The following is a 23,884-nucleotide window of genomic DNA, read 5'->3' as shown; positions in this document are numbered from 1 at the left end:
CCCCCCTCCCCCCCGTAGTTCCCACTCCCCCTTCAGACCCCAGATCCCTTCAGACCCCAAATCCCCCTCACCCATCACCGCCCCATATCCCCCCCTCACCTCCGCAGTTCCCACTCCCCCTTCAGACCCCAGATCCCTTCAGACCCCAAATCCCCCTCACCCATCACCGCCCCATATCCCCCCCTCACCTCCGCAGTTCCCACTCCCCCTTCAGACCCCAAATCCCGCTTCTCCACAGCCAAGGTCCCCCCTCCCCATCCCTCCCCGATCCCCCCGGCCCCTCCCCTCCCCGATCCCCCCGGCCCCTCCCCTCCCCGAGGGCGGGCCGTTCCCGTTCCCACTCCCGTTCCCATTCCCGCCGGCTCTCCCCGAGGGAGCGGCGCCGGGCGCTGCCGGCCGGGCCATGTACGCGGGGCGCAGGCGGAGGAAGCCGCTGCCGCGGGCGTGAGTGTGGGCGAGGGGCCGGGGCTGAGGGGGGCGAGGGGCCGGGGTGTCCCCGCTCCCGGTAACGCGGCTGTGCCCCCCGGCAGGACGCGGCCGGGCGCGGCCGAAGGCGGCAGCTCCAACCCGTCCAAGCGGCACCGGGAGCGGCTGAATCGGGAGCTGGAGCGGCTGGCGGGGCTCCTGCCCTTCCCGCCCGACGTGGTGGCCGGGCTGGACAAGCTGTCGGTGCTTCGCCTCAGCGCCGGCTTCCTGCGCGCCAGGAGCTTCTTCGGCGGTAAGGGACGGACGGCTCCCCCCGGGAATCGCGATTCCCCCTCGGGATCCCCTCTGAAATGGTGCGGTGTGTCCCCCCGCTGCTCCATCCCCTCTGGGACTGTGCGGTGTGTCCCCCCGCTGCTCCATCCCCTCTGGGACTGAGCGGTGTGTCCCCCCGCTGTTGCATCTCCCCCCTGGAATTGCTCCCCCGCCCCGCAATATTGTTGCGCCCCTCTTGGAATTCCCTCTCTGCCCGCCCCGAAGTTTGTTTTCCTCCCCAGAATATTTTGGGTGTTTTTCCCCCCCTAGAATTTTATGTGTTTTTCTTTCCCCCATAATTCTGTGGGATTCCCCCCTCCCACCCCCCTCCCGAGATTTTTGTTTTCTTTACCTCCTAGAATTTTGTGTGGTTTTACCCTTGAATTTTGAGGGTTTTTTCTTCCTCCCTCAAATTTTGTTTTCCTTTTTCCCCACACCCCTTATGGGTTTTTCCCTCTCAAATTTTTATGTCTCTACCCTCCTCGAATTTCTGTTGGTTTGTTTTTTTTTCCCTCCTCAAAATTTGTGGATTTCCCCCACCTGCCTCGATTTTTTGTGAATTCCCCCACTTGAATTTTGGGTTTGATTTTTTTTTCCCCTCCCCCTCAAATTTTCTTTTTTATTTTCCCCCTTGAATTTTGGGGTTACCCCCACGGATTTATTTCCCCCCCTCCCTCTCAAATTTTGGTGGTCTTTTTCCCCCTTCCAATTTTGTGTCTTCCCTCCCCTCTCAGGAATTTTGTGTCTTTCATATCTTCACCTCTTAGAATTTTGTTCCCCTCCCCCACTAGAGTGCTTTCCCCCACTAGAATTTCATCTTTTTCTCTCCAAAATTTTGGTTTCTTTCCCCTGGAATTGCTTTTCTCCCCTTCCCCTCATTTCCTCGCTGTGCCCTCTCCAGCTGCCCAGCCCTGGTTGCATTGTGCCAGGCACTCGTTTGGGATCAGAGGGATCTGGAGAGAGGAAGCTGATTTTGTTCATGGGTTCTGCTGAAGTAGAAAATTCTGGTTTAGGCTGGAGAGTTCCCGTGGCCCTGGACTGTGGCTGAGCCTGGTGCTACCCAGTTGGGAAGTTTCCCCATGCAAGTGACTTTTTCCCCTCTGTTAGGATAGACTTGGTGTGCTGACAGTGAGTAATAATTCCCTGTGATGTGGTTACAGTTTATTTGGGAACCTTTGATTTTTGGGAGCCATTCCACTGCACTGTAATTGTAATTAATAGGAGCCCACAGGATGGCATTGAGGCATCTCTTGGTTTTCCTGATGAAGTAGCGGTGCCTTGAGAATGCTGCATGTGGCCACAGAAACACCACAATTTCCCAGTTTAACTTCAAATCACTGAATATATTCAATACCTCCTTTTCCTCCCCTTTTTCCGTTCTTTAAACTGCGCTTGAAGGATTGACCAGCAGGTGAGCTGGAAAAGGAATGGCCAGGGAGAGCTGTTTGCCTTGGAGCATTAGGTCAGTCTGTTGGGCTGTATTGGCTGTGTTTTCCGTGCTGGTTTTGCTCTGGAAAGTATTTGGAATGCTGTCTGTGAGGATACTCTGAGGCAGAGGACAGTCGGTCGGTCCCGCTGTTTTGAAGGCTCCCGCCCTGTGGGCTGGGACTTCATGACTTTGGAAGTGCCACACCAGGAGCTGTTTTGGGGTTTATCATCCTTTCCAGGCAGATTGTGCTGGGATGCTGCCCCAGCTCAGCCAGGGAAGGGTGAGCATCCCTGGGAACATGGTCTTGCTGCTCCACAAACATCCTGCTAGGGCCGTGCATCCTGGGGCTTGACATTCCCGCATCCCTGACACCGGGGGTGACTGGTTGAAATTTACTGCTCTGAGATTCTCTCTCATTTTTTCTTCCCCCCCCCGCCATTCCATCTGGCTTGATCTCATGGCTCTAACTTCCCGACTGCCTGAGGCTGTGGGATGGATGGTGCCCACTCCTTTCTGCTTTGAGGCAGGTCACTGTAATTCAGGGGAGGGAAGGAAGGAGGAAAGCCTCATCCTTTTAGAAGCAAATAGTGATTGCAGACCTAGTTGAGTTTCTCCTGGTGCTTTAAAACAAAATAATAACTAAAAAAAATCTTGCAGAGGAGCCCTGGGCAAGCTCATCAACAAAACTGAATGATTTTAAGTGACTTTATTCCTTTTGGAGTGAATGCTGGAGTGGTGTGGCTGTGCTGGATCTGAGATAAAGTTCACCTTAGGAAGGCTCCTGTTCAAAATACTTTTTATTCCTTCCTCTCCTTTTTCCTTCTTGGCTATCTACATGTTTAGGTTATTTTTTTCCCTTGGTCTGTCAGGGAGCAGGGTTAGGAGGGGCACCTGCAGGCCGGGAGGGCTCATGTGCTCCAAGTCCTGCTCAGCATCCCTGGAAGTGTAAAACGGGATCCCGAGGAGACAGTTGTAGCTGCACAAGTCCTGGGTGAGATCAGATCAGAAAACACCAGTGGTTTGGGGGCTTTCTGTGTTTATTGGGAGCAGCCAGCATGGCAGGAGGCAGCTCAGAAACAGGCTGTGTAAACCCTGGAATGGAGCAGGGAGCAAGGAGGAGGAGCCCTCATGTCCCCCACTCCAGTGTGTCTTGAGTGCTCCCTGAAAGCAGACCATGGGAAAGCAAGGATGGAAACTGGGGTGTGCTGCCATGGATTGTGAGGAGAAACATCTGAAGCAGGTCTCAGGTGTTGCCCATGACCTCTGACAGCAATTCACCCAGCAGGGTTATGCCAGCCGCCGTTTCTCCAGCCGGAATAAATAAATAGTTATTGATTTATTAATTATTAATTGATTGGTTTTAATTTTATTTCAGCATCTTGGGGAAGTTTGTATAGGCTTAAGTGATTAAAAGCAGGTGGGCTGTAGATCTTGGTCACTGGTAAAATCTTTGGGAGCTCCTCTTGGTTTTTTTTTCAGGCTCTTGGTCACCTTCTGGCCATGTGATAAATTCCTCAAAAGGCAGAGCTCCACAGCTCTTCTTAGACACATACCTGCATTTTTAATCCTAGAATATTTTAGTTTTAAAGCCTACCTCATTCCAACCCCCTGCCATGGGCAGGGACACCTTCCACTAGCCCAGGCTGCTCCAAGCCCTGTCCAACCTGGCCTTGGACGCTTCCAGGGATGGGGCAGCCACAGCTTCTCTGGGCAACCTGTGCCAGGGCTCACTACCCTTCCAGGGAAGAATTTCTTCTCAATATCCCATCTAACCCTGCCCTCTGGCAGTGGGAATCCATTCCCCCTTGTCCTCTCACTCCAGGCCCTTGCCCCAAGTCCCTCTCCAGCTCTCCTGGAGCCCCGTTAGGCCCTGGAAGAGGCTCTCAGGTCTCCCTGGAATCTTCTCTTTTCCAGGCTGAACACCCCCAGCTCCTCCAGCCTGGATCCAGAGCAGAGGGGCTCCAGCCATCAGAGCATTTTGGTGGCTCACTCCAGACTCACTCCAACAGCTCCATGTCCTTCTTATTTTGCTTTTCTGGAAGTGAACCTGCTGTTCAGCCATCGGAGGTGGCTGAGATGCTGTTTGCAGGAAGCACCTCCATGTGCTTTTATCTGAACAGTGGAGTTTTGAACATTGTTTCGGTGAGATTTTGCCGGGAGGTCTTTGATTTGTTAAAAAGACACATTTTGCCTTTGGGCATGAGGACTTTTCTACTTCATATGGCCTTAAGTGATGCTGCCCCTGTTGCCTCCTGCCTGTCTGGGGACACAACTAAATGCCTGAAGTTCTATGGCAGGAATCAGAGGATTTAAGGCTGCTCAGTGTTCTGTTGTTTAATCTTTGGAGTGGTTTAGAGATCATTAAACACCGTCTTTGTTAAGCAGGATTATTTATCAAAACAATCCTTTCCTCAGGCTGAGTACTGGGCTGGTGTGTCTGCTGTGTTCCTACTGCCACCCTGATGCCAAGTGGTGGCTTTCTGCAGGTCTTTGGAAGTGCAAAGGACAAGAGCATCCATGTGTGTGTTTGTCTACTAATTCTGTTCAACTTTTGTGCATAATCTTTCCAGCGTAACAGAGCAGGGAGCAGTTCAGTGCCAGGTGTTTGCCATGTGTGTTCAGCATCTCTGGGAAAGGAGGGAACTTGGCTGTGGTCTCCTCCTGGAGCCTCCTGATCCACGTCAGGATGGGATAGGCTTCTCTTGTGATGGAGCAGCACTGCTGCTCTCTGTGAAATTCCCAGGTGCCTTTCCCAGGCACCTGATTGCCTGAGTTTGCAATCCCAAGTATATACAAATGCCTTGTGCCCATGGGAATGCTGCTTCGTGGCTGAGGTGAACTTAGGTGTGGGAGCAGGGCCGTGGGAGGGATGGAGACACTGGGAAACGTGTCCTGCTGGAGAGGTGAACCACTCCTGGCCAGTGCTCCAGCTCATCCCACGTCCCATCCTGCTGCTAAGGCAGCACTGTCCATAACCCAGCACCGTTAGCCTGGATCAGGGGGAGCTGAGGTTGGCTTCCATCAGTGCTGGTTGACTTCAGGGCTTTGTACCTTTTCCTTTCCTATCCAGGTCTCTTCCTCTACAACAGTCCCCCCAGGTGTCTTATTTCCTTCCCCCCTTGGTGAACAAACATTTTTAATTGTCACTTGCCCCCTTATCCTTCCTCCCTGCTCTACAGGAGGCTCTTTTACCATGTGGAGTTTGGTGGAGGTTGGGGCTGTGCCGCAGGGCTGCGGCTGCCCAGAGCTGAGGGATCTGCATCTGCCCGGAGCCCAGGGGCCCCCTCCTCTGTCCCCCATAATGCTGAGGACTGTCCTTGGGGCGGTGCAGCAAAGCCAAGCCACCAAACAGCCCCACTCCTGACATCCTCCCCTCTCTCTCCCCTACCCCGAGTCCCGCTGTTGGTGGCCTGTGCTCCCACTCTGGGGTCTGCACGGCACGGCACGTCATTCCAGCCATGTGCCAGCATCTCATCCCGGCGGTGCCTGGCGGCTGCTCCCCTCTAATCCCTCCCTGTTCCTCCCCTTGGTGCCAGGGCCCAGCAAGCACTGGTGGCTGATGGAGGAGCGGTCCCTGTCTCTTCTGCCTCCCTCACCTTCTGGAAAGGGGGAGAGAAGAAGGAGAGATGCTGCAGGGGAAGGTTTGCTGTCTCTCCCTGCGTGGGGATTTGTTAGCCAAAAAGGAAGATGCCTCAGAGGCACCTTGTCATGCGGCTGTCGGTACCATCTGTGTTGCTTGGGCCACTTAAACTCCTGGTGGGAGGTCAATTGGCAGATGTCAAAACGGGCAAGGGCTCAGTTTGGAGAAGTGTCTCTCGCAGTTTGTTCCTGCTGCGTGCTGGGAAGGGTGTCCAAGCTGCGCCTCCCATCCTACAGCAAGCCTGGCCCTTCTGGTGTGTGAGAGCACTCACTTGCCCCTGGGTGTCCAGCTGGGTGTCCCCCGGGGGCCCTGTACCTGTCACAAGTCGTGTGGCACCGACATTCAGCAATTGACCTGCAGCCTTCCTTTCATGGGATTTTTCTGGATGCTCTCAGTCAGCTCTGGGGTTTATAAACTGTAGGAAGAGCGGTAGGAAAAGGTCAATCCGTGGTGCCAGGAGGTGCATGTTTGAACCCCACTGTGAGCCTTGCTGCCAGCCATCACTGGGCTAATTCTGCCTGGAAATCCTCAGAGATGCAGATGCACCTCTGCCCATGAGCAGCATCCTGCCTGGATTGCTCGGCTTGCCAGCGGCCTCTGGGCAGCTCAGATGCATTGCTGGCTGGGAGGAGAGGAGGAAAACACCCTGGCATGTGCTGAGACCTTGGAAATTTTTGGCTCCAGGTGGACTACCAGCTGCACAGCCTGTGATCGTGGATCAGATGTAGCCGTCGTCCTGGGCCGCGTGTGGTTTTGAGCTCGGCGTGAGTACGTGATATGGAAGGTTAAGGTCGTGTATCCAAAACTCAGGCAGTTTGCCTCGCCCATGTATTTTTAAAAGATGACGCTCCTGTGGATATTGAGGACTTGGGGATTTTCCCTGAGTCCTCTTAAAATCTTAGGCGGCTGCTGTAGCATCGATGTGCAGCCTCAGGGCTGAGCTTCACCCTCAAAAAACTGATATGAATCCAGACTGTCATTGCTGGAGCTGTGACAGCCCAAAAAGTGCCTGAGCTGCAGTTGGGTCAGACTGGAAAAGTGCTTTTAATTTCATCATTATTACAGACTGTATAACTGTGCCCCTGGAACCTCTGCTTAGGGGTGAGGCCTTGAGATGGGATGTGTGGGACTAACTAACCTTGTTCACTTTGTCTGCTCTCCTTCCTTCTGAGCTGTTCAACCAAGCACTGCAGAGCTGTAGCAGTGAAGCCTAAGGGATGGTTTAAGAAAATAAAGCCTGGTCCTGTGATCACCCTGCTCTCTTAATTGCCTAGGTAATGAGCTAGCCTTGGAGGAGCAATTTAAGCTGGAAAAGTCTTGTGACTTCCCTTAGGTAAGCAGTTTTCCTGCTGTGCGCTTTCCTTGCCAAGTATTTTTCCCTGGCTCTCATAAGAGTTGCTGGTAGGGAGCTCTTGGGGGTCCCTGGGGTTCACTGCCATCTCAGTGGCTGCCGGGGTGTCTCAAGGCTCCCTCAAAGGAAAGCATGGGAGCAGAGCTGGGAAGAAACTCCTGGTTAGGGTGTTGGGCTGGGCTGATCCTTCCCGGTCTAGTGGAAGGTGTCCCTGTCCATGGTGTGGGGGCTGGAACCAGATGGTGTTTAAGGTCCTTTCCAACCCAAACCGTTCTGTGGTGGACACCTAAAGCTCCTGAGGGATGAGCAGTGGGAGCAGGAGAGTTCAAACCGCTGCTGATGCTGCAGGAGGAAGGGAAAGCCTGGCAGGTCCTTGTCATCTTTGTCCTTGTTTAAACTTCTGCACGTGCCTCTCCCTTTGAGACCCAAGTGCCTTTGGTGACACAACAAAAAGCCACACGTGGTTAAGGCCTCCTTGCTTCTAAAAGTGCAATTAGATCTGATAAGAGGCCATCCATTATTCACTGTGCGTGTTCACAGAAGGTGGTGTATCCACACCATTCAGGCAGGGATAAATAATTCATCTGTTTAATGAAATTTGTGTCAACAGGGAGCTGTGGCAGGTATTAAGTTAAGTAAAACTGTAGTATCCATTAGGAATAAGCAAATGGAAAGTCAAGAAGTAGTTTCCAGTTGCTAGAAAATGGGCTTTGTACAGCTCTGATGAGAAACCAACTGAGGCAGGGAGGAGACTGGGTTGAGCGTGGCAACCAAGAAGGCATTTGGGCCAAATTTTGATCCCTTTGTGTCACAGAATCATAGAATAGTTTGGGTTGGAAGGGACCTTAAAAGCTTATTTTGTTCCACCCCACTGCCATGGGCAGGGACACCTTCCACTAGACCAGGTTGCTCCAAGCCCTGTCCGTTTTAAAGGAAAATGTTGCTCTGGCTGGGGCAACACCACGTTTTCCTTTAAGTGATTCTTAAACATGAAACAACCTCAGTTTATTCAAAAGAAACCCAAAGTGTTGAGTGGTTGGTTGTTTGGTTTTTTTTTCTAAATTTTCAATATTTTCTTTCTTCTTTGCAATAAAGTGCAGGAAAACAATTTTGAGGGTCTGTACTGAGCAGCAGAGCTGCAGGTCCCTCTGCCCGTGAGCATCTCAAAGCTGGAGGGGTGGGTGGGAATCTGGAGGTCCCTCGTGGTCCCTCGTGGTAAGGTCTATACTCCCATGAGTGGAAGACCAGCTTTTCAGGGAATTGCCACAAAAAGGCAATTAATATAATAAATCAATCTCTCCTTTCCCCTGAGAGTGACTGATACACACTGGGGCTTGCAGGGAGCACCATTACCAAAATCCTTCTCTCTCCCCTCCCCAAGGCCTGCTCCCACTAACAATGGCCATGCAGATGGCCCAGCCCTTGCCTGCAGCCCTTGAAGAGCCATGAATTAGTTTGGTTTCCTGTTCCTGCTACTCCTGCATTGACACCTGGGGCAGGTTTGGGAGTTGTGTTGTTTTCCTCCTCTGCAGTCAGCAGATGATGTGAAACTGCCCCCACCGGGAGCTTTTGCTCTGTGGAGGGAAGGGGGGCTGGGAGATATCCTCTCAAAAATGTTAATTCCCGCTTGGTGGTGCAGAGATTTCTCAGGTCTGCAAAGCCCTGGCAGGTTCAGGAGTTCACTGGCAAACCTGGTAGGCAGTGAGGTGTCACTTCAGCACCACGTGAAACAGCTTCCCAGGCTGAGTGCCGAGGGAAGCACCTGGAGATGGAGGAAGGAAAGCCACTTCCTCGCCCCCCCCCAGCCCTCCAGTTCCTGGGGGTGACAGCAGCGGGCCAGGCAGCAGAGTCCTGGTGAGCACCGTGGGCACCTGTGTGTGAGGATGACCAGGGGCAGGGAGCATCCTCCTCCCATGGGGAGGCACATCGGGCAGGGAGTTTGTTCCTCGGAGATGGGACCGGGCAGGGAGAGGTTTTCTTCCTCTCAGCTAAAAGGCTTTTTGTGGCAAAATAGCCTGCAGGGCCTGGCAGAAGCTGTATTTTCTTTTTCTTGGAAGAAATAGCAAGAAAATTGTGCAAGCCTTGCTGCTTTCAGGTGACCGACTTGTCTCCTCACCTTTCTCCTTCCAGCAGCAAAGGCGATGCCGGTGGCCAGAGGGAGGGAGCCCAGCAAAGGCCACCTCTCTCCTTTTTTTTTTTTTTATTTCCTCCCCCCCTTTTTATTTTTTTTCCGCTGAAAATTGCGCAGCGAGGGCAGAGGTTGCCCCTCGTCTCGCTGCCCTGCGTGAAGTGCTGTGCCGGCAGGGCACCTTTCCCGGTCCCTGCTCTCCGGGTGGGGGGAGGATGCGGCGGCGGTTCCCCGACTCGTCTCCGCCCCGTCAGCCTGATGTGCTGTGACAGTTCTGCTGAATTGCTGACCCGAGGGGCTGCGAGGGGCTATTTATGGGCAGACAAAGCCGGGGCACACCGGGCAGGAGGCCAGCTGGGAGTGGCCACACCCAGGAGCAGGTCGTCTTTGGGGTTCCTTGGGTGACTCGGTGGAAAAGGCGCTGTTTGGTGAAGTCGGCAGGGAAACCCCCATGGGAACTGTGGTTTATAGGAGAGCAGCCCTCACGCCCCAGTGGTTCGATCCTGTTTGCAGGAGCAGGTTGGGTTTGATGGCAGGAATCTGCACTGAGAACAGCAGGCCCTCCTCTGCTTTTACCCGAGAGCCCAGGTGCTGATAGCAAAGTCTTATTTTTAGCCGTCAGAGTTAAGATTTCCTTTTGCAGGGGTTATATCAAACCATTAAACCAGACCCCTGAGCAGAAGACAGCACCCTTTAGCTGCTCTCCTGTCAGCCAGGTTTATTTTTATCTCACACTTCTGGCACAGCAGGCTGGGAGCTCGCAGAGGAGGACTGGAGACCTTTAATAATTCATAACTCCTACATTTTGCTCCCAGCGATCGGAAAAGCCAGAAGGGCGCTGGCACAAACCTGTTCCATCCACACCACAGGGCCATTGTGGCCCTCTGCTCTCCTGCTGCTCTGCCCCATGGCCTGTCCCTGCCTGGGATTTGTGTTGGGCTCCAGCCTGGGCAGGGGACCCTGGATGGTCCCTCATGGTGGGATGGCATTTGGGGTGAGACAGAACGAGGCCACGCTCAGGACCGACCCGTGGGTGGACAAACACCTCAACCCTGCTGTCGGCCCATCCGTGTCCGCACAGCTCCTGACATCATCTGGGCAGACTGAGCTCGAGGGGAATTTCCAGAAGCAGGGGATTTGCTGCCATATCAGGTGTTTTTCTCGTAATATTAGAGCTGGGACATGCTTTGCCTTTGGTTATGGAGCTGAGTCGATCTTTGGGATGGTCCTGTGCCTGGTGGAAGAACATTTTGTCCCCAAAGCCTGAGGTGTGTACTGGTGAGGCTCTGCAGACCACAGCATCCCTCCTTATTCCCACCCCCCTGCGAGCCAGTGCCTGCTGAGGGTGTGGAGGGCTTTGGGATGCAAGGGGAGCCCTGGCAGTGGAGGAGGGGGCCATGTGCCTTTGCCACATCCTTGCCTTCCCAGCAGAGAAATCCTATTGCATGGGGGGGCTCCACAGTGGAGACCGAACCACCCTTTCTCTCATGGGTGCCCCTGGGTTCAGCTTTAGACCTGGTGGTCCTGGAAGGCTGAGATGCAGCTGGAACATCTGCCTTTTGCAGCACCTGAGTCCTTCGGGACCTGCTCCACGCGGATGGAGGAGCTGATTTGCGGCAGCTGCTTTGGCAAAGCACAGGGTGAGCCGAGTGTTACAGAGCCTGGTTTTGTTTATGTGCTGGTGGCTGTTGCCTTCTGAGTCGCTGCTCAGTCTCTGCTCACAGCTTTGCTCCCCATGACAGCTTTTTGGGCCATTAAATTGCTTCCAGGGTCCACTTGTTCCTGTTGCATCTGAGCCTGTCAGCTCTGTGGCACATGTAGCACAGGAGCTGGGAAAGGCAAACCCAAAAGAGCTCTTGCCCTCTCTGAGCACTGGCAGGCTGCAGTGGTGCTGCAGCTGGTGCCTCACACCTTTCCTTCCACATTCCAGGGGGAGCAGCTGGTTTAGCAGCAGGCAAATGCTGTCCTCTGTCCTCATGGTGCTGGCAAGAAGCTTCCCAGCTTTCCTGCAGCTTCCTCTGTCTCCTGGACAGGCCTGTCATGCACAGGCTTTTAATATTATCCACCCTAAAATATCCTCAGGATTTGTTCTCTTGGGGAGCACAGAGCAAAATATGCAGACACATCTTTTAGTTAAACTGAGTGACAGATTTCCTCATCCGTATGGATTGTGCATCGACCACTTTTCGATCTCAGATGTCTGTGTTTGTATCCATGTGTTTTCCGTGTTGTTTTTCTCCCACTGTGAGCTGTGACTTGCCTTAATTTGGTTGAATAAACTCTCTGTGTTGCTGAACTGTAACAAGACATCATTGACTGAGCTATATCCTTCAAAATGGCACATTCCTCATACTGGAAGAGTGGAGGGCAGACTTTTGCTGCTGTTGGTCCTGCAGAGCTCCAGGCTTGGGGCAGAGCAAACTGGAAAAGGAGCTGGGGTGCTGGTGACAGTGGCTGGACATGAGCCCAGTGGCTGAGGGAGCTGGGGGGGCTCAGCCTGGAGAAAAGGAGGCTCAGGGGGGAACTTCTGGCTCTGCAACTCCCTGGCAGGAGGGGGGAGCCAGGGGGCGGTGGGGTGGTGTCAGGCTCTCTCCCAGGGAACAACAGACAGGACAAGAGGAAATGGCCTCAAGTTGTGCCAGGGGAGGTTTAGATTGGATATTAGGGAAAATTTCTTAACTGAAAGGGTGGTAAGGCACAGGCACAGGCTGCCCAGGGCAGTGGTGAATTCACTGTCCCTAGAAATGCTCAAAAGACTTGTGGATTGGCACTTGGGGTCATGGGTTAGTGGTGGACTTGGCAGTGCTGGGGGAATGGATGGACTGGATGATCTTGGCTGTCTTTTCCAACTTCAACAATTCCGTGATTTTATGATTCTGATGCCTACCTGCTTTAAGGATCCCTGGCTTTAACTGCTTATTACTTGTAGGTCATTAAAGTTCCAGGAGGGAAAAAAGAATGGAAAAAAAAAACAAACCAACAAACCAAAGCAGTTCAGGGTACTGGGAAAAATGTCCTGTTAAAATCGGCTCTTTGAGGGGTGAAGCAAAGGGCTGTGACTCCATGGTGGCTTCCCCTGGCACAGCATTGTCCAGCTTTGCAGCCAGGTCCACTTTTGGGATGTTCAAGGCGGTGAGCTGTGTGTGCTCCTGCAGCACTGATGTCCCTTCCCTTTCCTTCGTGCAGTGACTCTGAAGAATGGCGGTGCCGAAGAGGTGGAGGGGGACGGAGACTGCGGCAATGGACCCGCTCCAGCCTCGGCAGCCGTGCCGGAGGGAGAGCTGCTCCTACAGGTTAGTGTTCCTCACTGGCCACCTCTCTCTTGCAAATGCCTTCAAGGGATTTTCCTCTTGGCCCTTTTCCAGCTCGTTTGAGTTTTGCCCTGAAAGCAGGCTGTTCTGTTGCTGGTGGCAGGTGTTTTGGTGAAGCCATCGTTCTGTGTGGTGTAGCTCTCTGTGCTTGTGACTGAGCAGAGGTGTAAGACCTCCTCAGGTCCCTGGAGAAGAAACTGTGTTGCTGCTCCCCTGGTTTTCCCATGTTCCTGGAGAAAATTGGCATCTGTAAATTGTCCATGTGTAGGAAACATCTTGGTAGAAGCAGTGCTGGAATTCTGAGCACAGAGATTCATCTCTGTTTCTTCACTCTCATGTGTAAATGTGCTGTAGGTGTTATGTGGGAGCCAAGGTGTTTGAGTGCTGTTTTCAGCATGGGCACACTGGTCCTGACTCAAGCATGTTGTGCAAACATTGGTGAAAACAGGGAAGAAAATGTCATGGGAGTCTTTCCTGATTTTGTGGCAGTGATGCCACTCAGTACGTAGACAGGTGCTGACTGTGTGCTCAGCCCACAGTCCCAGGGTGTATCCCAGGAGCTCTGCCAGAGCTCCCTTGGTGATGCTGGAGACAAGGCTGGGGATGCTGCAGCATGGTTGGTTGAGCCTGCTGCTTCCATGGTTTATTCAGAGATGCAGGAGATGACCTTCTGTCTCCAAACTGTGAGCAGTGAATAGGAGGAGGTCAGGCTCTGGCAGCGCAAGGTCCTGCAAGGACACAGGTCTCCCCTCCCCGCCTGGCACCCGGGCACAGGCTGCAGCTCTGACCCCTGCCTGGCTGGCCTCCAGCGTGGGACAAGCATGCTGGGCAGCCCCAGCTCCCCTCCAAACGCTCACTCAGCAGGAATTGTAATTACTGTCCTGCTGGAAAGCTGAGGAGCCAGGATCTCCATGTCTAGGGAGAGAAGTGCTAAAGCCAGGCTAGTTAACAACCAAAAAACTGAGGGTTTTCCCTCAGGGTGTAACAAAACTGCTCAGCAGGGCTTGCTGGGGGTTGATTCCTGCTCATTAACTCCTCCCAGAGCTGGATGCTATCCTTTTAGAGGTACCAAGCTGGGCATTAAAAGCTCTGGGTGTAGGTTTGGCTCTCCCAGAGGTCTGTCAGTGGGATTCTGGATGTGGCAGGGGCTCCGAATCTGCCTTCATGCCCCAAGGAGATGGTCCTACATGTTTATAAACCTGCTTCCATCCAATCTATCACCTCTGATGTCCAAAGTTCCTTTGTCTCTTGGTCCACTCTGATTCTTCCTTTCTCCTGCTCTGAAATTGCTCAAAGGGTTAAAGTGCATTTGGCAGCACTAATTAACCTCTGCAGCAGATTCCCACACACTGAGATCAACCCCAGCAAATAGAGAGAGCATTTGTGCCCAGAATAAAGGGAAGGAGAGGGGGGAGAAACACCAACCTTGACAATGAAACAGGAGTTGGCAGCAACAATAGCTGGACTTGGCTGAGCCTACACGCCAGACCCTAATTAATCCTGATGTCTGTGCATTATGGAGTGGAGGAAGCAGCCAGGGCTGGCTACTGTGGCTTCCCTGCCAGGTTAGTGGTACAGGATGGTTTTGGCTCTGGGGCTTCTGGGGTCCACATGCAAGACCCTGCCTTGCAGAGGGCTCCTGCTTCCTGCTGGCAGTGTGTCCCCACGGGGACCTGTTGCCCTTAGGGAGGGGTGGCCACGGGGTGCTGTCAGGGCAGTGAAAGCTCTTTGGCTTCTGGGGAGGTAAACCAGTGATTTTCATGGGTTTTCATGACCTTTGCTCTTACGCAGCTCTGTGGGCTTGAAGCTTTAAACTGGATGTCTGTCAGGATCGTTTCAGAGTTGGGGAAACTGAGTCACAGTGATTTCTATCACTTGGGCTCAGGGAGGACTCCTGTGGGCCTGCTCTCTGCCCTGGCAGGGGGATGACAAGGTCTTCAAAGCACTGGGCTCTGTGCCACAGAGGCTCGCAAAGGTTGGTGCTGTGCCTGCAGCACTTAAGGATGCTTCCCTGGATCCTGCCAGTGCCTGTGTCAGCAGTGGTCTTCTGCCTGTCAGCTCCTGCCTGGTGCCAGGGAGTAGGGATGAAAAACCATGCCCCCTGGGACAGCAGCTGCACTCCCAAACTGGTAGGGAAGCTCCTCTGCCCCTTGTAGTCTTCTCCAGGTGCAAAGACTCGGCCTGTCCTCCCTCCCGCTTAAAAAGAAATTGGCATGTCAGAAATCAGATGGTTTTGCTGCAGTTTCAAAAACCAAACCCTTTTACCTTTTTCATTTCCACTGGTTGAGGCTCTCTCAACACTGGTTTGGCCACCTCGGGGAGGGAGAGGGCAGGGGAGACAACACCTTCCTTGGCCTTGCTCTTTGCACTCCATGGTCCTCCTCTGGCACCTGGGGAGGACAGGAGGGATGCAGACGAGGCCAGGACTGGGTAGGTTTCTCCCAAACCAGTATCCCCATCCACAAGCAGCAGCAGGGAATGCCCAGCCAATGCTGGCATCACTGTGGTGGGTTTGCTCTCCCCTGAACATCCCCTGGCTTTTCCAGCCTCATGCAGCCACACATGGCTGCCAAGACCTTCCTGGGCCATGAGAAAGGTGGGACCTATGAGAGCAGAGCCACCTGGGTAGACACAGCACTAATGCAGCCAACATGAAATGCTGGTTTGATTCCGGGTTGTTGGAAGGGCTCATTTCCACCAGAACGGACCAGTTCCTGATGGTGTCCACTCCTGTTCTGCAAGCAGGTCAGAGATTTTTATTTGCTCTTCACATAGGATGAGTGTAAATGTCCTCCAAAGCTGAGTCTGAGTGAATGCTCCCAGGATGGAAGCAAAGTTTTCCATCAGTTTGGATTAGGATACGCTCGGGCAGCTGTATGGAAAAGCTGCATGACCTCAGGAAAACCCAGCAGAAGGTGCTGTCTGTGGTGGCTCAGCTCCCTGCCAGCTGGGGCCAGCCAGGACTGGGGTGACCAGTGTCCTGCTGGGCAAGAGTGATGTGAGTGTGACAGGTATGTCTCCTCTCTCCCACAGGCACTGAATGGCTTTGTGCTGGTGGTGACATCAGAAGGGCTGATATTTTACTCCTCACATACGATTCAGGACTATCTGGGATTTCATCAGGTCAGTGGGACTCCTCTGGCTTGCTGTGGTAGGTTTGCAGAGTCGATTTTTCCTTGGTGGTGGAGAAGAGCCCCGAGTTCCCTGCCAGGAAGAGGCTCTGCAGGGGTCACGGGGTCTCAGGGGGGTGTTTGGGGCTTTTCCTTGGTCTTGTGAATTTGGACCCCGTATTGCCAGACGTGGTCACTGATAGGTGACAAAGGACTTCTTTGGCCCACAGATGGACTTCTTTGGTCCACCAGCCATGTTGATGGGCCATGAGGTTTCATGGCCATGGTGAGACGTCTGGGGTTCCCTGCCCAGTTTGTTTTGGGCACCCACTCCCCTGGTGGCCGCTGGTAAATCCCATAAGGCTCCAATGCTTTCTGGTTATCTTGGGCACCCAGGTAACCTGGAAGGCACTAGATCAGGTTTACAGGGAAGTGGGACTTACCTGCAGTCCCTCAGTTGCTGTGGTTTGGTGTTGCTCCCACGCAGCTGGCTATCCCCAGCATCTAGGGTAGATGAGGACTGTCCACCTGAGCAAAGGGAGCAGGTCCCAGAGCCTTATTCTTTCGGGAATAGTGTAGGGATAAGGTGGCTTTGCTGCTGTTTTGTTCCCAAACCATGTTTTCATCTCATCCCATAAATCAGCTTTAAGATTTTGAAAGACATCATGTTACAGGGGTGAGAGTGTAACAGGGAAGCTGTATTGGCTCTTTAGGACTGGGAGGGAGGTCAGGCCCAATGTGGGCAAGGGGTTCTTAGAGCCAGGTGTGCTCTCTGTTCCCACCGGCATCAGTGTTGGTGGAAGGCCTCATTTGGCCAGCTGGGGCCCTGACGGGCTGTTTTCAGATGGGACATGAAAACTGGCACCCAGGGACAGGCTGCAGAGCTCACAGGTTGCGTTTTCCCTCCAGACAGATGTCATGCACCAGAGTGTCTTCGAGCTCATCCACACCGAGGACCAGCCGGAATTCAGGCGCAACCTCCACTGGGCCCTCAACCCACCACACGCTCCCGAGGGTGAGCCTTCCCCAGGAGGTAAATGTAGGCTGGCATCCTAGTTGGCATGAGATGTGTGGCTCACCAGGTACACAGTGGGAGCAGAACTTGCTGCCACTACTTGCCTATGTCTGTGTGGCTCAAGTCATGGCTTCATCCAAACATTGTGGCTTTTCCCGAGTTTCTGTTGCTGTGATCACTGCAAACTGATGCAGTGCCCAACGCTGGGGACCTCCAGCCCTTTCTAGGGATCTCCAGCCATCACTGGGGTGAATCCTTGCTTGATCTTCTCTCAGTCCATCTCTTCCATAGGGGGGAAAAGCCTTGGCTCTTCTGCTGGGATCTACAAGCCGGATCAGCTGCCCCCAGAAAACTCCTCCTTCCTGGAAAGGAGCTTTGTGTGCCGTTTTCGCTGCCTCCTGGACAGTTCCTCTGGCTTCCTGGTGAGTGCAGACCCTCCACAGCAGGAGGGTGGGACAGGCTCACGCCAGGGGTTCATATCACTGCTGAAGCAAGTTACTCTTGGAAGACCTTTCTACCATGTGCAGTATCTGCCTGTCTCAGCAAGGAGACTTCCCCTGATTTCCACAGGCTTGGTCTGCACCTGCAGCCTCTCCATGTGTGTCTTGTTCCTCTCCTCTCAGACATGCTGAATCCTGAACAAAAGTGCTTTTCCACCATGTGTTTAACTTGGTTTTTCTGTTAAAGACGTGTCTTTAAACCGAGTAGGTGGTGTTCATCCCTCCTCCTCTCTGCTGCAGAGCACTGGATTTGGAAGGACAGGTCACAAGGGTGGTGAGGCCCTGGCACAGGTTGCCCAGAAAAGCTGTGGCTGCCCCATCCCTGCTGAAAGTGTTCAAGGCCAGGTTGGATGGGGCTAGTGGAAGGGGGTTGGAATGAGATGATTCTTAAGGTGCTTCCAAAACCAAACCATTCTACGATTCAGTGATTCTATTTACACCAACTCTGCAGACAGACATCTTGCTTTCAGTGCAGCTCTGCTCCCTCTCTTCTCTCTTCGTCCGCTTTTCTGCACGATACTGAGCTTTTCTTCTCTTCCCAGGCTTTAAACCTGCAAGGCAGGTTGAAATTCCTTCATGGGCAGAACAAAAGGTCCGAAGACGGGTCTGCACTGCCCCCCCAGCTCGCTCTCTTCGCCATCTCCACCCCGCTGCAGCCCCCGTCCATCCTGCAGATCCGCACCAAGAACATGATCTTCAGGACCAAGCACAAGCTGGACTTCACCCCCTTGGCGTGTGATGCCAAGTAAGGAGCAGAGCTGGTTTGAGGGGTGGTGCTGTGGGCTTCCAGCGCTGCATCCCCTGGCACAGCCGTGAGCTGGGTGTGTTCCCCGTCCCCCGCAGGGGGAAGATCGTCCTGGGCTACACGGAGGCGGAGCTGCGGATGTGCGGCACCGGCTACCAGTTCGTGCACGCCGCCGACACGCTGTACTGCGCCGAGAACCACGTCAGGAGTAAGAGGCCCTGCCCTGGCCACTTGTGCCCACCCCTAGTGCTGAGGAGTGGGCTGGGACCACGGGCAGCTCCCTTGGCTGCCGTGTCAAGCCCAGGGGCTCTTTCCCTGTAGGATGCTTTACTTTATGCTTTGCTGTGGGGCTCCTGTCACTGCAGGGAGCTTGGGGTGGAGATATCAAGCTCTTAGAGACTGTCCAAAGGAGGCAACAAAGATGGTGAAGGGCCTGGAGGGGAAGCCATGGGAGGACACTGAGGGCACTTGGTGTGTTCAGCTGGAGGAGACTGAGGGGAGACCTCACTGCAGTTCCACCTTCCTGGGGAGGGGCAGAGGAGGGACAGGGACTGAGCTCTGCTCTTTGGGGACCAGGGACAGGACCCAGGGAACGGCCTGAAGTTGTGTCAGGGCAGGGTTAGGTTGGATCTCAGGCAAAGGTTCTTCCCCCAGAGGGTGTTTGGGCACTGACCAGGCTCCCCAGGGCAGTGGGCACAGCCCCAAGGCTGCCAGAGCTCCAGGAGGGTTTGGATGATCCTCTGGGGCACAGGGTGTGACTCTTGGGGATGGGCCTGTGCAGGACAAAGGGTTGGACTTGATGACCCTTGTGGGTCCCTTCCAACTCGGCATATTCTGGGATCCTGTGAGTGCAGGCAGGGGTATTTGGCTGGCCACAGGTGTCCCCTGTGTGTGCCAGCCACGCTCCTGCTCTGACCCCAGCTGCTTATCCTGGCTGGAAAGGGCAGTGTCACCAGAGGCAGCTGTGCCTCTGGTGAGGTGGTGGCAGCCCTCAGCACACATGCTTCCTCCTGGTAGTGATGAAGACGGGGGAGAGCGGGCTGACGGTGTTCCGGCTGCTGACGAAAGAGAACCGCTGGAAGTGGGTGCAGGCCAACGCTCGGCTCGTCTACAAGAACGGCAAACCCGAGTACATCGTGGTCACCCAGAGACCCCTCGTGTACGTGCCCGGGCTGGGAGGGGGACAGGCTGGCTGTTTCCATCGCTGTGGGCTCTGGGATGCCCCGAGCAGGGCACGATGTTGGATCTGTCGTTGCTTCTTGTGCCTTTTAAAGGAGCAGCCATAGGATACCGTGCTGTCATGCTGTTCAGCCGTGTCCCCCTCTGCAAGGCCACCCTTCAAGGATGGGATGATGCTTGGTTATGCTGGAGATGTGGGGGTTTATGTGTATGTGTATAAAAATGTGTGTGAATTTGTATGTAAATGCATGCTGGTTGTAGCAAAGGGTTTGCTTGGAGGGACCAGAATTATCCATTGCAGAAGCACTTTGTGTGGTGTATTTGTGCACGTGTAAGCCACACTCTGCTCTTCCTTCCCCGCAGAGATGAAGAAGGAGGAGAGCACCTTCGGAAACGGTCCATGCATCTTCCATTCACCTTTGCCACAGGAGAGGCGCTCCTATACCAAAGTGCGTATCCTCTCCTGGGCTTCCCTGATCCTTTCCAGAGCAAAGGGAAAACCAGCAAGTCCAAGAAGACCTCCTGCAGCCCTGGAGGGCGCTCCCAGAAGAATGGTGTTGACCCCAGTTCTCTGCTGGGCGCTGTGATGCGACAGGACAAGGCAGTGTACGCCTCCCACACAGCTCCCACTCCTAATCCCTCCTGCAGTAGCAGTTTCCACCTCGAAGATGTGTCCGTGCCAGATGCAGGAAGGGATACCTGGAGTATGGGTGCTGCTCCAGTTTCTTCAAGAGGGAACAACCTCAAAGAGGAGCTGCTGGATTCACAGCAGGAGGACCCTCTCTTGGCCACCTTGGACTCGCTGTCAATTAAGAGCGACGAGAGCTGTTCCAACAACGAGCTCTTCAGTGCACTGGAGGGGCTGGGGTTGAATGCAGAGGACCTGGATCTCCTGCTGCTGGATGAGAAGATGGTGATGGTCAATGTGGACCCAGAGCCCTCCCCATCCCTGAAAGACAGCCTGGCCAGCAACCAGATTCTCTCCTACATCCACAGCCCTCCAGTGGACAAGCACGAGGGAGGGCAACAGGCATGTTCCCTGCCAGGCTTGTCCCCGAGCCCACGGGGAGGCCCTGCTCTGTCCCCCTCAGAGAGTGAGGACCTGCCACAGGGTGTGGTGCAGCCCAGCCCTGCCCTGGGCCAGCTGTGGGAACAGCCTCTCCACGCTGTGCCAGGGCTGCTGCCAGAGGAGGAAGGGCCGTCGGATGGCTCTGGCTCACAGTGGAGACCAACTGGGGAGGAGGCTCTGCTCTGCTTCCTCCAGCCAGCGCAGGGCATCCCATGGGACAAGGCCCCCAGCTCACCCACAGGAGCCCCCTGCAGGCAGGAGCCACCCAGGGCTCGGTGGCTTGAGAGTGACTATCCAGCTGTGCAGCCCATCCAGGAGGATGCTCACGGGTCCTTCTCCCTGCCCAGCCAGTGCCAGGACCGTGTGGGATGCCCCGGCTGTCCGAAACACCGTCACTCACTGCTGAACGGGCTGTGTGGCCACAGCCCTGACTCCCCTCCACACCTCCTCCCCAGCAGCAGCAGCAGTCCCAGCCCGTGGCAGGACTATGTTTCCCCACTCCTGGGGTCTCCAGCTCAGCCCGGTTTTTATGGCATCACCCAAGACTTCACCTCCCAGCACCAGGGCTGCTTGGGTCCAGGGCCTGGCCTGCTGCCACAGCACTTCAACCTGAACGGATCATGCAGCGTGGAAACCACAGGCAGCGGGGACTCCCGGGAGGAGATGGCTCTGTACACCAGTTTTTTTCCCCCTTCCTACCAGCTTATTTCCGAAAAGCAGCTGAGCCCTGTTCCCTCCATGCCACAGCACCCTTTCCCGAGCTCAGCTGCAGGGCACTTCAGGAACATCGGCAGCCTGGAGACCCTGAATTCCTGCGGGCCGTACACCTCTGCTCTGAGCCAGGAGGGCAGGCACAGGGTAAGGGTACACTTCTGCTCTGAGCCAGGAGGGCAGGCACAGGGTAAGGGTACACTTCTGCTCTGAGCCAGGAGGGCAGGCACAGGGTAAGGGTACACTTCTGCTCTGAGCCAGGAGGGCAGGCACAGGGTAAGGGTACACTTCTGCTCTGAGCCAGGAGGGCAGGCACAGGGTAAGGGCCTGTCTCCACTCTGGGGTTCAGTGTTTTCTGTGCTGGTATTGCCCGGGAGCCTTGGCACTGGGAGGCACACTGACTGGTGAGTACATGGAAAAGGCCTTGCTCTAGCTACTGCATGGCCAGAAAGGGAGGTTTTAGTGGCTTTTCTTTGCACTAAGAGTTGAAGAGCAAAAGACCAGCCTGTGAGTTAGTTTGGAGGTGGCCATTCCTCGCTCTGATTTCCATATTGTTTGTTTAATTGCTGTTTCTGTATAAGGAGTGGTTCCAGCCAGGCACTGGTGAGCTGTGATGGGTGATACAAAGCACATGTGAGATGATATTCTGTAGCATCAGGTCTTTCCTTTGTGAAAGCATCCCCTGGCCTGTGCACAACCCCTGTGGAGAGCCCACCTGGCTGCTGCTGAGCCCTCCAGCATCCCAAGGCCAGGACCACAGCACTGGATCTGAGTGTCCCATGCACCTCAGCTTCTCCCATTCCACACCTCCTCCCATTCCACACCACCTCCAACTCGTATGCCAGGCACCTTCTCGCTCTGTTGAAGAGCTTCACTCTGGCCCTGCCTGGGAGTGTGTAGAACCAGCCCTGACACATCTCTAGAGCTCGGTGGCCACCTCGTGTTTTTGGCTTGCCAGGAGTGCAGGTGCAGGACCAGGCACTGCTTCAGATGCAGCCGAGGTGCTCGTGGTTTCCCATGATCCACAGGGCTGGGATACCTGCCCAGGCAGGTCCGTAGGTGAAAACCAGTGCCAGCAACGGGTAGGATTTGCAGGAGAGGCCCTGGGGGAAGGCTGGGATGTGCATGGGGTGGCTGCCCTGCTCCCCCTCCTGCCAGGCCCCTCTGAGATCAGCCTGACCAGTGCTAATAAACCCCTGCAAAGGGCCTCACCTCTGCTTTCTCTCTCTCCTAGACCCACAGCAGCTGTGGTTTGCCCAGCTCTCCCATGGGACTCCCTGAAGAACACCCGGTGCTGGGAGGAAGCCTGGCACCTCCCTGCCAGCCTCAGCCCCAGGCAGAAGTGCTGCCAGATCACCCTCATGCCTCCAGTGGGGACTTCTGTCTCTAGGAGAGACTGGAATGGACAAAGCAGGACTATTCCCTAGGGAAGGAGCTGCCTTCAAGTTGCAGACACCAAACCTCCCCAGCTGCCGTGCTCTTGATGTTGGTTGCTTTGGCTCAGCTGGGGCTTCTTTGCCCTTTTATCAACTTGCCACCATCCTGCTCCATGTGCCATTCTTGTGGAGGGGTCCCCGGCCTGGGGAGGGGCCATAGCAGGCAGCAGGGCTGAAGGACAGATTTCCCAGGGCATTGGGAGCATGCTGGGCTGTGATGCAGGTCTCGTTCAGGAGTTGAGTGGCTCTTGGTCAGCTGGAGGATCTCATTTATCTTGCTTGCTGTGTCTCATCGTACCCATCCAACCTCCTGAATGTGGTTTTTTTGGTGTGTTTTGCCAGACTTCTGGAAAGCCAGGTTGCTTCCCTGGCTGTGGCTTGTCTCCCATGGTCTGTTAGGCCCTGGCAGTGCCTGTGCCAGGCAGCCCTGGCCCTCAAGGACAGGGTTTTGGATGGCTGGTGTCCTCCAGCTTTACCAAAGCTTTGCATTTCCATGCATGATCCAACACAGATGCAATACCTGTGTGTCCAAAAAACAAGAGAGAGAAAAGGTTTTCGCCTCTGGTATTAAATTCCCTGCCATCCCAGCCAGGCAACTGTGGCTGTGGCAACATTGTACAGATAGTGCCTGTTTTATAAGGAAAAGGAGCCCTGTTTTGTGTTCTTGTGTCCCATGGTTAGGATCCAGATTAGAGCTCTTGTAGCCAGCACCCTGGGGTTTGTTGTCCTGTACGTGATGTGCCCAGGTTGGCTGCTCAGCTGGTTTTCTCCTGGATGATGGGCTCTGAGGTACCTTCAGACTTCAAGTCTCAAAGTTTTTGGTTAAAAAAAAGAAAATTTCAGTAAGATAAAGAAAATAAGGGTAATGATTCTTAATTTTACATACTGAGAAAGTGGTATTTCCCCACAGAACATAACTACAGCCCATATATGTGTATATAATATGAGCTGACAGGTTTATTTTTATGCTCCTCCAGTGGAGGAAGAAACAGCTTCTTACCATCCCAAAGTTACATCCTTTGGAAGGGGATGAAGAGACTGTTTAAAAGATCAGAAACACAGTGACCCTTTAAGAAACCTGACAAAGCTCATCCCTCCTCCTGCGTGTCCAGCTTTGGTTTCATGTGAATTTCTATGCTTTCAATAAATGGCTTTAGAGCTTATCCCCTGACATCCCCCTTGCTTGGTTGTGTCTTTTCCTGATCTAAAGTGTGTCAGGGTTTTGCTTGGCTGCAGCATTGGAGCCCAGGTCTTGCCACTGGTGGCAGGGGACAAAATGGTTTGTGTTGGAGGGGACCCTAAGGATCATCTTGGAATGATCAGTCACCCCACCCCAGCAGCACTCGGAGCCTTTGGGATGCTGAGTGTATTGCCAGGTCCTGCCATGGATGTTTGAAAGGAGCTGAGAAATTGACAGAGAAGGGTGAGTGTGTAAAAAAAAAAAAATTAAAATATTTATATGTAACTATTTACATACACATATAATACATATATAATATTTATATATAGGTATGCATAGATA

The 23,884-nt window shown here is 54.0% G+C and overlaps 1 protein-coding gene across 1 annotated transcript; it reads left to right on the top strand.

The window, feature by feature from the left end:
* Positions 1 to 403: 403 nt before the first annotated feature.
* On the top strand, positions 404 to 23,523 carry LOC108507562 (aryl hydrocarbon receptor-like). Its single transcript, XM_017835626.1, has 11 exons — positions 404 to 444; positions 531 to 718; positions 12,473 to 12,579; positions 15,631 to 15,720; positions 16,617 to 16,740; positions 17,014 to 17,144; positions 17,765 to 17,967; positions 18,066 to 18,175; positions 18,985 to 19,126; positions 19,510 to 21,073; positions 22,161 to 23,523. The coding sequence occupies exons 1-11, from the start codon at positions 404 to 406 to the stop codon at positions 22,314 to 22,316; spliced, it is 2,856 nt and encodes a 951-aa protein (XP_017691115.1). The 3' UTR covers positions 22,317 to 23,523.
* The last annotated feature ends 361 nt before the right edge of the window (positions 23,524 to 23,884 follow it).

Source organism: Lepidothrix coronata, unplaced genomic scaffold (genome assembly GCF_001604755.1).
Source record: "Lepidothrix coronata isolate B3197 unplaced genomic scaffold, Lepidothrix_coronata-1.0 Scaffold261, whole genome shotgun sequence".
Lineage (NCBI taxonomy): Eukaryota > Metazoa > Chordata > Aves > Passeriformes > Pipridae > Lepidothrix > Lepidothrix coronata.
The sequence above is the reverse complement of the archived record's forward strand: the minus strand, read 5'-3'. Positions and strand labels throughout refer to the sequence as shown.

Coding starts and splice junctions, on each gene's coding strand:
- LOC108507562 (XM_017835626.1), top strand. CDS start 404: ATGTACGCGGGGCGCAGGCGGAGGAAGCCGCTGCCGCGGGC. Junction 19,127..19,509: donor GTCACCCAGAGACCCCTCGT/GTACGTGCCCGG, acceptor CCTTCCCCGCAG/AGATGAAGAAGGAGGAGAGC. Junction 21,074..22,160: donor GCCAGGAGGGCAGGCACAGG/GTAAGGGTACAC, acceptor TCTCTCTCCTAG/ACCCACAGCAGCTGTGGTTT.